We start from the raw sequence: 14,229 nt of genomic DNA, 5'->3' as shown, positions 1-14,229 counted from the left end.
ATGATCATTATCAGGCTAATGTCCAATCCAGAAGCCAAAGCTGACATTTCATAACACATAGATGGGTGCTCTCACTAGTGCTCCACATTCTCTGAGGCTCTATTTATTTTTCCTTATTTTTATCCCTCTCTGTTGAGATGGCATAATTGCTATAGATATGTTTCCAGGTCCACTGGTGCCAGCTCAGATCTACTGGTGAGCTCCTCTATTGATTTCTTCATTTGAGTTATTATATTTTTCAACTTCTGAATTTCCATTTGGTCCTTTTTTATAATTTCTATATCTTTATTGATATTTTTTATTTGCTAAGACATGGACTTTATACATTCCTTTAATTCTTTAGACATGGTTTTCTTTAGTTCTCAAGATATATTTATAATAATTGTTTTGAAGTTGTTCTCTACTAAGTGTAATATCTTGGTTCCCATAAAAGCAGTTTCTATTGCCTTTTTTCATGTATACATCACACTTTTGTGTTTCTTTGCATTTCTCATCATTTTTCACTTGAACATTGGACATTTTATTGTAGTAACTGATTACTGACCACCACTCCCATCCACTGATGATTTTCTTGTTATTGCTTGTTTAATTGTTTATTTAATGACTTGGCTTAATCCTGTGAAGTCGATTTCCCCTGCAGTGTGTACTGTCTGATGTCTTTACTCCAAATATATCCCTTTTTAAAATTCTCCTAGCCTGCTATTTGTGGATTATCTCAAAGACAGCACAAGCAACTTATGGAACAAAGATTTTGCTTAAGTATCCTTCTTGACAAATTAGATTTTTATCCTTTATCACTAGATGTGGGTGTGGCTAGGAGGCTTCTATCACAATTCAGGAAGTTTACGCTTTTGCCCCACATTTGTTTAGGGACTAGAATGTTCCCCCTCCAATCACTCCTGAAAAGCACACACATGTGGACATTCACTCAGTCCTCCAGGCTGCCAGGAATTTGTGTAATTGTATTTGTAAGCCCGATTTCCTAAGAAGTTGCTCTTGGTTCAGTGTTGTTTGTTTTTTAGCTAGCGTTTGCTTAGAGGTTTTGCTTAAGCTTCTTGTGCCAGTAAGGCTTCAACCCTTTGTCAGTGGAACTGTGTGTGGCTTGAAGAATGTTTTCATTTCTGCCACATACTTTTCTCTGATTTTCTTCTAAGTGGATGTAGCTGGTACATATCCACAGTGTCTCTTATTCCCAGGATTATCTGTGATTCCAGTAGGGTTTCTCTTAGCAGTTTCTATTGCCTTTAAAGTCTCTACTTATTAAAGGCACAACTGTTTCTTTTGAAAGAGGTGATCTCTTTTATGAGAAAATTTGCAAACTCCACAAAACAGTTTGACTCATGCCATATCTATATTATTACTCTCAGCATTTTATCATTTGGGGTCAGTCTCCAATGATAAAGCTTCCTGAGGACAAGTTCCTGACATCCAGTTTAGGCTCAATAAAGCTTTCAGTTTTGCTGAGTTCAGTACTTAACTTCAAGGCCTTATTTTAGTCCCTTGTGAACTACTTGTGGATAATTTCCTTATTTCTTGGAACAAGAGCTACACTATAAGTATATATGCTGCCAGAAAACAAATTTGAAGTTAGAACAGCTTAATTTGTCACCCAGTAAAATGTTCAAAGAAAATCAAAAGAGAATATATACAACATCAGAGAGTTGAAGGACATCAGGGAAGAAGAAGCAAATTTATTAAATCTACCAAAAGTAAGACATTAAACTAGGGGTAGAGATGTTTGATAGATACAATCCCTGCTACCACTGAATATATGATAAAGGGAATATAAATTTAAAATATTAAGTACTTGAGACGGGGAAGGAATAATTTAAGAATCTCAGAGTTTTATTCTAGCCAATAAGTTAGGATAAAGATTTAATCAACCAATAAAAAAAAAAAAAAAGAAAAGAAAACTATTAGTCTGGGAAGTACAGAAACTGGAGGAATATTTAATTGGGTCAGAATCCATATTTGATCCAAAAATGAAGGTTGAGTTAGCCAGTTACTTAAACCCATTTTTTTTCCCAAGGCACAGTGAATACTTTAAAGCCAGCTGCAGACAAGCAGGTAACAAAAGAAAAATAACAACATCTGTTGTTATCTCTATTTCAATTTGATAAATTTGAAATCAACAATAGAGATAAATCAACAATAGAGATAAATCAACAATAGAGATAAATTTTTAGAAAGCTTTATTAATATTTAATAGACAGATAATTTTTGGTGCCCTAGTTGAATCTGTATGTTATCTGGTCATATGTTATACATGATGTTTAAAGTTTTCTGAGGAAAGTGTGAGTTAACCAAAAGAGCAGTTGAAAGCAGTTTGCTTCTTAATCATTTGCTTTGAACATATTGTTATGTCTTTCAACTTTGGTGTGCCCAATTAAGGGGAAGAGAGAGATTAAAGATGTCATTATATTATTTAACTCCATTTTGTTCTCCAAAATTTATAAGGGGCTTATAAAATATTTTTCCACTTTAACTTTGGATTGAAGATGATTCTAATTATTAAAACTCACATGAACAATTATAAAATGGCCGTAAGAATTCTACATATAGTAGGAATTCACTCTGTCAGCTACATTACAAAGTAAAAGAACAATTAACTATCTGAACTGATAGTAAGCAAGCTAAAACATTCTAAGTTATTAAGAAATATTATCTTACAATATGGATTTACTTTTGTTGTTAATATTGAACTTGACAATCTGTACTGTGCCTTGATTTATTATCTAGTGAAGTCATCATGACCAACAAAACATTTAAAAAGTAAATATGTACAACAAAATAAATTTATATAATTTTCTTTGTAATATCTCTAGTTATGGAGGGCTTTACATTTTTAGCTATTTGTAATAAACAGTGTTTAAATTTTTCTTACCAAATAGCAAAATAACCAAAGTAATATTTCACTGAGAAAATACTTACACTCTCTGCCATGGTATAAATGGTTATAATGAGCAACATGATATAAATAAATGCACTCCTTGTTAGCAAATGCTATCAAACACAGTAAAAGTATGGGTGGCCGGGTGCGGTGGCTCACGCCTGTAATCCCAGCACTTTAGGAGGCCAAGGTAGGTGGATCACCCGAGGTCACAAGTTCGAGACCAGCCTGGCCAACGTGGTGAAACCCCATCTCTACTAAAAATAAAAATTAGCCAGGTGTGGTGGCATGTGCCTGTAATCCCAGCTACTTGGGAGGCTGAAGCAGGAGAATTGCTTGAACCCGGGAGGCAGAGGTTGCTTTGAGCTGAGATCATGCAACTGCACCCCAGTGTGGGCGATAAGAGCAAAACTCCATCTCAAAAAAAAAAAAAAAGTATGGATGATTCCAACATTCATAATAAAAAAAAATTTAATCAACTGTTATGACTCCTTCAATAAAAGTCTATGAGAAAAATCTAGATTAAGCTATGGGTTAAGTGGTGAATTTAATAGGGACTAAGCAAAGACTTCAAAATAGTGACAAATGTCAATTAATTTGAATTTATTCACAACATCCTTTGTTAGCAAGTCATTCAAATAAACTATGAAGCCTGAGATTTATGGAATACCAGAATCATCAATACGATTAATTTTGTAAAAGCAATACCTTGTAAAATAAATATTTATTGTCATGTTTTATAGTAAAATGGCAATAATTATGAAACTCTTTTTTGCTACAGGTATTCTCTGAATATCTCAAAGCAAGGTACCTAAATCAAAAAATAACTTTATATTATAGTGAACACAAAACGATTGTATCATTTCTAATGTCAAACTTTAAATTATTCAACACAACTGACTTAAAAAATTTCTACTTCTTTAGTGTGTTTTCTTTATACATATTGTTCACTTTTAATAGTACATTTATAACATATACATGTAAACTATATGGAAGAACTACATGCAGAAAAGTTTGAAGATTATTCTTCTTGAGAATTACTCACAAAGTTGCTAGAGGGAAGATAAGAGGAGAGCTTGAGAGTAATGTGAGGGAAAGGAAGCTCCATTAAATCAAAGCTATCTACTCTACACTTACTGTATCACAGCCAATCAACCAACACTCCTATGGCTATTTTAGTCAAGCTACCATTCAGAGAGAGCCACAGCATATTACAGGGCCAGAAATTAGACATAAACATCTCTCCTGGTCATACTAGGGCAGAAGCCTCAGTGGTTTCACAAGTCCCACTGAAATTTGGATTCCCAGAACTCCAGCAAATCTGCCCCCAAAGTGGTTCACATCTTTTCTAAAAAGACAGAAAGCAGAATGCAGAATCATATATGGGGCATCATAGAGAATAAAAAGATTTTTAATTTTGAATAACCTCTTGAACAACTTGTTCAACTCATACTGTGCCTTTAGAACAGGTAAGTAAAAATATTGTAGCAAGCTGACTTATTAGAACTTCAATATACTGAGGATGATATTTTAATTTGTTTTGGCTGGAAGGAAAAGCCTTTGGCATGTAAGGTATTAGATCCTCTTTAATTGGGAGATCACGTAATAGTATCTCACAAAGCTGAAATCAACAATTTATATGAAAATTGAAAGAAAATATGCCATCAAAATTATATTGGAGAGTAAAATTCGCTCGTAGATGGTAAGTGATTAAGTATGATGAATAAACAAAAAAAGGGTAAATTCTGATCATTATGAAAAACTCGTACTATCATTGAAAATAATAGAAAAGCTAGCAACTCTTTTTGGCAAATAGGGAATATTATTTCTTTTCGTAAACTTTCAGGTGTTGACAGAACATGTAAATAAACATACCATCTTGACAGTTGAAGAAGGAACTGGAGAGAGATAGAATTAGTGACCATAATTAGATATTTGGAAAATCTCCAAGTAAAACTTACCATTAAACAATAAATACAAAGGAGATCTTACAGAAATAATGAGGAAGAAGTCCTTAGAAGATGTCCATAGTCAAGGGAATAAAGAAAATGTAAATAATTTAGAAATCTCAATATGAGTATTCTAAATAGTAGAGAAAGCAGAATAGCAAGTTTCCAAATCCAGATGGCAGCTAAAAATACAAATTCAAATACGGGAGTTTAAGAAATTTTAAAACTAGATTAAATTGGATTTGCTGTATGTCCTTGATTATTTCAGAGTGAAATATATTTGAGTTCAAGAAGCTGGATAGTAATAGAAAACTATTTAAAAATACTAAATTAAATTATTTAAGATAATTTTAACTGTAGAGAGAAAACAAAAAAATGTAAAACAGTTGAAATTTTATTGCATGTAATTCATATACTAAAAATTCACTCATTTTAAGTACACATTTCAATTATTATTATTATATTTGCATAGTTGTGCAACCATCACTACAATCTTATCAATCCATTTTCATTACCACAAAAAGAAACATCACGCCCATTTACAGCAAGCTTTGGCCAAAAGCAAGCACTAATATCCTTTCTGTCTCTATAGAGTTGCCTTTACTGGACATTTTCTGTAAGTAGAATTATATAGCCTGTGGTCTTTTGTGTCAGACTTATTTTACTAAGCATAATGTTTTTGAGATTCATCTCTGTTTTAGCCTAATTAGGTATAACTTTTTTTGAAAATCATAAAATCAGTCAAAATTGAAATTATTTTCTTCAAATGGCTAAAAGAAAAAGAAAAGCAAATATTTAGTTTAACAAATTATTTTAATATTAAGTAATATGTATTATATATGCATGGACAAGAGCAGAAATGTTTATATTCAACTACTTAATAAAATGAGTCTCGGTCAATTCCTTTCATAAGAGGGATTTATACGAAAAATTCCCAGGATTGTAATCTTGGATTTACACAAATGACATAGATTAAACACATACCCCCTCAGTGCCCATCCTCTGCCTTGCCAGGAGCTTATACCCACATCATCTCACCTAATACTCATGACATCTTGGGGGGTGGTTCTGCCTCTATGACCTGGGAAGATTTATTTAATTATGTGGATCTTGATTTTTCATTTACTAAACAAGATGTGTAGAATAATACATTACAAACTTCTCTCTTAACCCTAATATATTGTCCTACTTTCAATTTCCTTCAGAGAATATAATAAATTATTTAGTAAAAGTAATTATTATAAACTGTATAATTGATTATCAATGGAAAGCAAATTGTTCTCATTAATAGAATTATGTAAGCTTTATGATAATTTATTTTCATTAATCTATGTAGCTTTTGTACACTCAATTATAAGAATAGGCATACTGTATTAAGTGTAGACTAGAGAAATAGTTTTAGAAAGCTTGCTTAGAAAGGGAGAAGAGTAAAAAGAGAAGCAAATGCTGCGAAAGCCATCAACATAAATAAATGCCAGCTTTTCCTCTGAAATAAAAGGCAAAATAAAGCTTTCTTAATCAACTTATGCTAAATTGTATTGATTTCTTACCTAAGTTTTTCTGTTGTCACTGTATCTCAGGGCATAAAATCCCAGGTAGGAAAGCTATTTACCTTCAGATTACAGCTGGTATCTTCATTCTGTCTAGCAATTGTCAACACTTGCTGCTTTCCCAAATGTATCTAGTTATTGTTACTGCTGTTACAGGAGTCTCAAAAGCAAAATTATTGCTCCTTTACATGAGAAGCATTCAACACAACCCTGTAACGAAGATGTGGCCACCGATGCAGTGTCCTCCAGGGCCACAGCCTGTCATTGAGTACCCATTCAGTGTGTTCCTACAGGTTGACCTACAGGAACTACATTACATCATCTTTATCTTTATTTTCTCTAATTTGTAACCATTATCCATTTCTTAAAAATCTCTAAGATAGGAAAACAATAGAGGTAGTTACACTTGGATGATGATAATACAATATTTTGGCAGAAAACTGAGGAAGAATGCAAACAAGGAGAGAATTACAGGTCATTGGAGAAAAGAAACCAGGCATTTCCTATTCATCTAAATATCTTAATCCAGTCTCCTTTCTAAGTATATCACTCTTTCTTTGCACTGCTCTTCAATCTTTTCATTTTATAGATGCTCACACATTTTCTACTCCTCATCCTTTTTTGTTTACTTACCATAAAAAATTGGTTTTTAAAAGTGTTTTGAAGATAATACGACCAAGCCTGAAGTCATACCTAAAAGTGTCACTTGAAATTGATCTCCACTTTTCTAAACCTCTTATGACATTTTGCATATACCTTGTACCAAATTACATGTTTTCTCACAGGGCTCATTTGCTATTTTTTGTTTGATAATCATGTCTCTCTAGATTGTAAAATCTCTAGATATGGGGGATTGATTCATTCTGTATGAGAAAATAATACAGTTAATTGTAGAACAGATGGATCCCAAAATACTTGTTGAATCATATCCCCAAACCCACTCATATGGAACATACATATTCAATCAATAATTAAAACTTTGGCTGTAATGTACAGCAATTTAATTTTTGAGACAATATGGTGTTTTGGTATAAGCCCAGATTCTGGTGTCAAACTAACTCAGCTTGAATACTAGCTCTCATCCATGTTAGCTGTGTAACCATGAATAAGTCATTAACTATTTGAATGCCACAGTTTCCTTACATGCAGCATGAAGACAAAAATAGTACTTACATCATGGTATTGTTATGAGCATTAAACAAATTAACGTATATGAAACAATTAGGATGGAGCCTGGCACATACTAATCACTTAATTGTGGTTGACCACTTTCGATCACTCTAGATCCTATGAACACTGTCTAAAAAACTGAGTAACGATGATTTAGTGTTAAACTTTACACCCAAATAGAAGCAATACATTAGGACTAAATCACTTTAGTATTTACTTCTAAACCACCACATCTGTACACATATACACAATGCACAAGCTCCTCACCGTGAACAACGGTAACACAGGATTTGAAAAAACAAGCTCAAAAAGATTTGAAGCTGAGTCCATGTTTCCTGTTATTCTCAGTACAGGGATACCTGAGAGATATTGCTGGTTTGGTTCCAGACCACTACAATAAAGTGAATTTCACAATAAAGTGAGTCACAATTTTTTCGGTTTCCTAGTACATATAAAAGTTATGTTTACACTTTACTGTGGTCTATTAAGTATGTAATAGCATTATGGCTAAACATATATACTCTAGTTTTTAAAAGTGTTAATGATTATCTGAGCCTTTAATAAGATGTAATCTTTTTGCCAGTGGACAGTCTTGCCTCAATGTTGATGAGTGCTGACTGATCAGGGAATTAATTGCCGACAGTTGCAATGGATGTGTCAATTTCTTAAAATAAGACAATAATAAAATTTGCCACATCAATTGACTCTTCATTTCACAAACTATTTATTTGTAGTATATGATGCTATTTGATAGCATTTAACCCAAATTAGAACTTATTTCAAAATGGATCAATCCTCTTAAACCTTACTGCTACTTTATCACCGACATTTATGGAATATTCTAAATCTTTTGTTGTCATTTTAACAATGTTCACAGCATCTTCACCAGGAGTAGGTTCCATTCCCCCCATCTCCCCCGCAAAAAAACACTATTTGCCCATTCACAAGAAGCAACTTCTTATGTTTTAAAGTTTTGTCATGATATTGCAGCAATTCAGTCACATCTTCAGGACTCTCTTCTAACTCTAGATCTCTTGCTACTTCTACTACATTTGCAATTACTTTCTCCGTGGAAAGTCTTCTACATGGAAAGTCTTCTCCATGGAAGTCTTGAACTCTTCAAAGTAATTCATGAGGATTGGAATCAGCTTCTTCCAAGCTCCTGTTAATGTTGATATTTTGATCTCCTTCCATGAATCATAAATGTTCTTAACGGCATCTAAAATGGCGAATTATTTCCTGAAAGTTTTAAGTTTACTTTGCCCAAATCCGTCAGAGAAGTCATTGTCTATGGCAGCTATAGCCTTACAAAATTTCTTAAATAATAAGAATGAAAATGAAAATTACTCCTTGCTCCATGGGCTGCAGAATGGATGTTAAATCAGCAGGCACAAAAACAACATTAATCTGCTTGCACATCTCCGGCAGAGCTCTTGAATAACTAGGTGCACTGTCAATGAGCAGTAATCTTTTCAAAGGAATCTTTTTTTTCTGAGCAGTTCTCAGCAGTGCTCTTCAAATATCAAGTAAACCATGCTGTAGACAAATGTGCTATCATTCAGGCTTTGCTGTTCCATTTACAGAGCACAGGCAGGGTAGATTTATCATAATTCACAAAGGCCTTGGATTTTTGGAACGGTAAATGAGCATTAGCCTCAACTTAAAATCACCAGCTACATTAGCTTTTAACAGAAGAATCAGTCTGTTTTTTGAAGTTTTGAAATCAGGCATTGGTTTCTCCTCTCTAGCTATGAAAACCCTAGACAGCATCTTCTTCCAATAGAAAGCTGTTTCATCTATATTGACAATCTGTTGTTTAACACAGCCATCTTTATCAATGATCTTAGCCAGATATTCTGGATAACTTCCTGCAGCTTTTATATCAGCACTTGCTCATTCACCTTGTAGTTTTATGTAATAAGAATGGCTTCTTTCTTTAAACCTCATGAACTAACCTCTGCTAGCTTCAAACTGTTATTCTGCAACTTCCTCTACTCTCCCAGATGTCATAGAATTGAAGAGAGTTAGGGTCTTATTCTGGATTAGGCTTTGGCTTAAGGGAATGTTGTAGTTGATTTGAACTTTTATCCAGATCACTAAAACTTTCTCCATAACAGCAATAAAGATGGTTCACTTTCTTATTATTCATGAGGTCACTGGAGTAGCACTTTTAATTTCATTTCAGAACTTTTTATTTGCATTTACAATTGACTAATTGTTTGGTGCAAGAGGCCTAGCTTTCAGCCTGTCTCAGCTTTAGACATACTTTCCTCACAAAGCTTAATCACTTCTGGCTTAAAAAACTTTTTTACAGACTTTGTTGTTTGGAGCAGTTTTAAGTTCATAGCAAAATTGAGCAGGAAGTACAAGAGTTCCCATATTCCCTCTGATGCCACATACAGTCTCCCCCACCATTAACAGCCTGAACCAGAGTGGTACATTCGTTACCACTGGTGAACCTACATTGCACATCATTATCTCCCCATATTTGCAGTTTACATTAGGATTTACTCTTGATGTTACACATGCTATGGGTTTTGACAAATGTGTTACGTATTTCCAAGTATAGTAGATACAGAATTGTTTCACTATCCTACAAATCCTCTGTACTTCTCCTATTTCTTCATTTCTCCCTTCTTCATTCTAACCCCTGGAAACCACTGATCCTTTTACTGTCTCCAGTTTTTTTTCTTAGTTTATTTCAAGTAAAAGACACGCAACTCTTCCTTTTACTTGAACACTTAGAGGCTATTGCAAAGCTACTAATTGGCCTAAATCCAATATTGCTGTGCCTCAAAGACTAGCCAGGCCTGAAGACAAGGAGACAGATGAGGGAAGAGTAGGTTGGTGGAGAAGTTAGAAACAACATTTATCAATTGTCTGCCATTCTACATGGGCACGGCTTGTGGTGCCCCAAAATAATTAAAATAGTAACATAAAAGATTACTGGTCACAGATCAAATAACATACATAATAATAATAATACAGTTTGAAATAAATATTTTGGGAATTAGCAAAATGTGACACAAGACATAAAGTGAGCACAAGTTGTTGGAAAAACGGTGCCAATAGACTTGCTGGACCCAGGGTTGTCACAAACCCTCAGTTTATAAAACATTAAATAACTGCAAAATACAATAAAGTGAAACACAGTAAAAGAGGTATACCTGTATATTAAAAAGAAAACTTATTTTTAATAAATTTATATACTTTCTTCCATGTATAATTAGCTCCTGATTTGTGTGTGTGCTTTTTTGTTTGTATGCTTATTTGGTTTAGAACCACAGAAAAACTTTCACAAATTACTTCAGAGATGTAGAACAATGTAATTCTTCAGTTTCTAAATCTTGTATTCCTTATATACTTGGATAACATAATCTCAATATGTGTAGGTACCAAATACTATAATAATAAAAGGCAAAATAAAAAGGAATTAATTAGTATCTAATCTTTATATGTGAACAAATGAGCAAGAAAGTCAAGATCCATTGATAAGAGTATCATTTTATGGAATAAACAATAGAAAATGGAACTTCCAATTCTTCAAATGATTTGTAATTACTGCATATCTATAAGAATATTGTTTCAAAGTGATATAATATATAATCTAATCTCAAAGTATAAACATTGCTGTGTTGATATATTTAAAATTATATGATCTCATATCATCAACTATTATCACCAACTAATAGAAACAGAAAATTATTGGTGTTAACTGTGACTTATTTTTTAATTCTCTTTGTATATAAAGAACTTCCGGAAACTTTCTGAGTTGAGTAAATGGATCTTAAAAATGGATCTCTGGTGACCGAGTTTATTTTACAAGGATTTTCTGGACAATGGGAACTACAAATTTTCTTCTTTGTGACATTTTCCTTAATCTACAGTGCTACTGTGGCGGGAAACATTCTCATTATGGTCACAGTGACATGCAGTTCGACCCTTCATTCTCCCATGTACTTTCTCCTTGGAAATCTCTCTTTTTTGGACATGTGTCTTTCCACTGCCACGACACCCAAGATGATCATAGATTTGCTCACTGAACACAAGACCATCTCTGTGTGGGGCTGCATGACCCAAATGTTCTTTATGCACTTCTTTGGGGGTACTGAGATGACTCTTCTGATAATCATGGCCTTTGACAGGTATGTAGCCATATGTAAACCCCTGCACTATAGGACACTCATGAGACACAGGCTGCTACATGGGTTTGTGACACTTTCATGGATAATTGGTTTCATGCATACCATGAGCCAGATAGTTTTAACAGTGAACTTGCCTTTCTGTGGTCACAATGTCATAAACAACATATTTTGTGATCTTCCCCTTGTGATCAAGCTTGCTTGCATTGAAACATATACCCTGGAATTATTTGTCATTGCTGACAGTGGGCTGCTCTCTTTTACTTGTTTCATCCTCTTGCTTGTTTCTTACATTGTCATCCTGGTCAGTGTATCAAAAAAATCATCAGTTGGGCTCTCCAAGGCACTGTCCACATTGTCTGCCCACATCATTGTGGTCACTCTGTTCTTTGGACCTTGTATTTTTATCTATGCTTGGCCATTCAGTAGTTTGGCAAGCAATAAAACTCTAGCTGTATTTTATACAGTTATCACACCCTTACTGAATCCGATTATTTACACCCTGAGAAATAAGAAAATGCAAGAGGCCATGAGAAAATTGCGGTTCCAATATGTTAGTTCTGCATAGAATTTCTAGATGTTAGCACTATATAACTAACTTTTAAATACTATGATAAGATAGTTTGACTAGATTATATATAATGCATCATTTCACTTTTCTTATGTTATAATAATAATTCATGCATAAAAACAATACTATATTACTTTAAATTTTACATTTAAGACTTTTATAAACATAAGGATAATTAGAGATCTGCAGGAAAATAGACGTAAAAATAGACATAAATAGACATAAAAAGGTTATTGAGATTTTTATCATATACATTCAATATATTCATTAATAAACAACTGTAAATGAATAAATGAATATATGAATATTATTAGAGATTATTTTAATATATATTGATAATTAATGTTATTCATAAATTTATACTATTATCAAATGAGGTATCATGAACAAGTCATGAATTAAATAATGTAATGGGAAAAACAGAATTCTAATTTCTTGAATCAATGGAAGCAAAAAGTAAGAATGAGTCCACAAATTCAACAGCACAGTGACTATAAGATGCCAGAGAAAAAAGCCAATGGAAGGACAATTTCAGTAGAACTACAAAGAACAGCCCTTGAAACAAAATGCTCTGAGGAATATAAGTAAACACAGCTGACTTTCAAACTTCAATAAATAAAAACAAAAACAAAATCCTTTTAATTTTGTGTAATATACCACGTAGCTTTACCTTTTTAAGGGCTTTTCATAAAATTACAGCTAAATTTTCCCCTGGTAGGATTCTAACCCTTATTGCAATTATAAGCTAAATCTGATGTTTGTGCATGTTGGAGAGGGAAGTGAGAAGTGCATTCAAAATTTGAAATAGTATGCATTGATAGTTAAGCTTACATATTTTCTCTTAATTAAAGACATCATCATTTCTTGCTTGTGCTAGGTGATAGAACTTTGTAATTAATCCTAAATCAGTTACATAAATCCTTTCTTCCATTCAATGCATTCTCTACAAGCAGCCAGAGTTAGGTCATAAAAATGCAATTCTCAATGTCATTTTCTGGATTAAAACTCTTTTACGGCATGAAGACTTAGATTCAAATTCTCCACTGGCCTTCATAATATGGCTTGCCTCTGGAATTTTGCTCCAATCTATTCTTTTCCATAATAGTAGAGTTACATTGGCCTTCTTTCAAGTTCTCCAAAACACCAGACATCTTGTTAACTGACTTTTTCTAAACTCTTCCCTTTGCCTAAAAGAATCTTTCATCTCCTCTTCACCTTACTTACTTCACCTCCTCTTACCATCTGAGAGGTAACAACTTCTCAGAAGACCTAGATGAAATATTATATTTTAGATTACTTTTCCTGCATGTTCTTGGCCAATTTAGATTTCTTTATTTTACTCATTTATGGTATGCTACAATTTCCAACCTTCTCATATATTATGGTAATAATTGCTTGTGTAATTATACATTAATATCTGCTTTGTCTTAGCCTATGAATTCTTTAGATCTCTAGTGTCTAGCACAGATATTAATACATAGTAGTTCATACATATTGAATAAAGAAAAGATGAAATAACCATATTCTAGAATAATAGTATTCAATTTAACCTACTACTATGGAGAACATGTATTCTTACTGTGAGATGTGATGTGTTAAAAAGATTAGAAGTACACAAGGCAATGGTGCTCGTATACTTCAATAATGGAACTACAGGGATTAGAGCTCTGTAACTAAATCCAAAGAGTAAATACATAACAAATTTAAAGCAAGTGGGAGAAGAAATACTGCAATTTAGGATACTTGCTATTACAAATTATACTGGACTCTTTGTTACACAGTAAAAGCAACAACAAGAAACTTCACAGTCATACATTATAGAGCACCCCATATTAAGGAGATTTCAATAATTTAAAAGGTAAAATATGCATCCACTGGTAGATAAGATTATATTCTAGTTGATAAAATACTGCGTAAGATTTTTGTATCTGTCAATATAGCACGCTCAGGATCCTAA

General features: G+C 33.2%; 1 protein-coding gene across 1 annotated transcript; it reads left to right on the top strand.

Moving 5' to 3' along the window:
* Nucleotides 1-11,339: 11,339 nt before the first annotated feature.
* LOC102124494 (olfactory receptor 4L1) lies at nucleotides 11,340-12,269 on the top strand. The gene has a single exon (XM_015453304.3). It carries the CDS (start codon nucleotides 11,340-11,342, stop codon nucleotides 12,267-12,269), a length of 930 nt encoding a protein of 309 aa, XP_015308790.3.
* Nucleotides 12,270-14,229: the final 1,960 nt, after the last annotated feature.

Source organism: Macaca fascicularis, chromosome 7 (genome assembly GCF_037993035.2).
Source record: "Macaca fascicularis isolate 582-1 chromosome 7, T2T-MFA8v1.1".
NCBI classification, from domain to species: domain Eukaryota; kingdom Metazoa; phylum Chordata; class Mammalia; order Primates; family Cercopithecidae; genus Macaca; species Macaca fascicularis.
Note: the sequence above shows the minus strand (reverse complement) of the source record. Positions and strands in the feature narration are given on the sequence as shown.

Bases quoted from the DNA above. Each gene is read 5' to 3' on its own strand.
- LOC102124494 (XM_015453304.3), top strand. From the start codon at position 11,340: ATGGATCTTAAAAATGGATCTCTGGTGACCGAGTTTATTTTACAAGGA.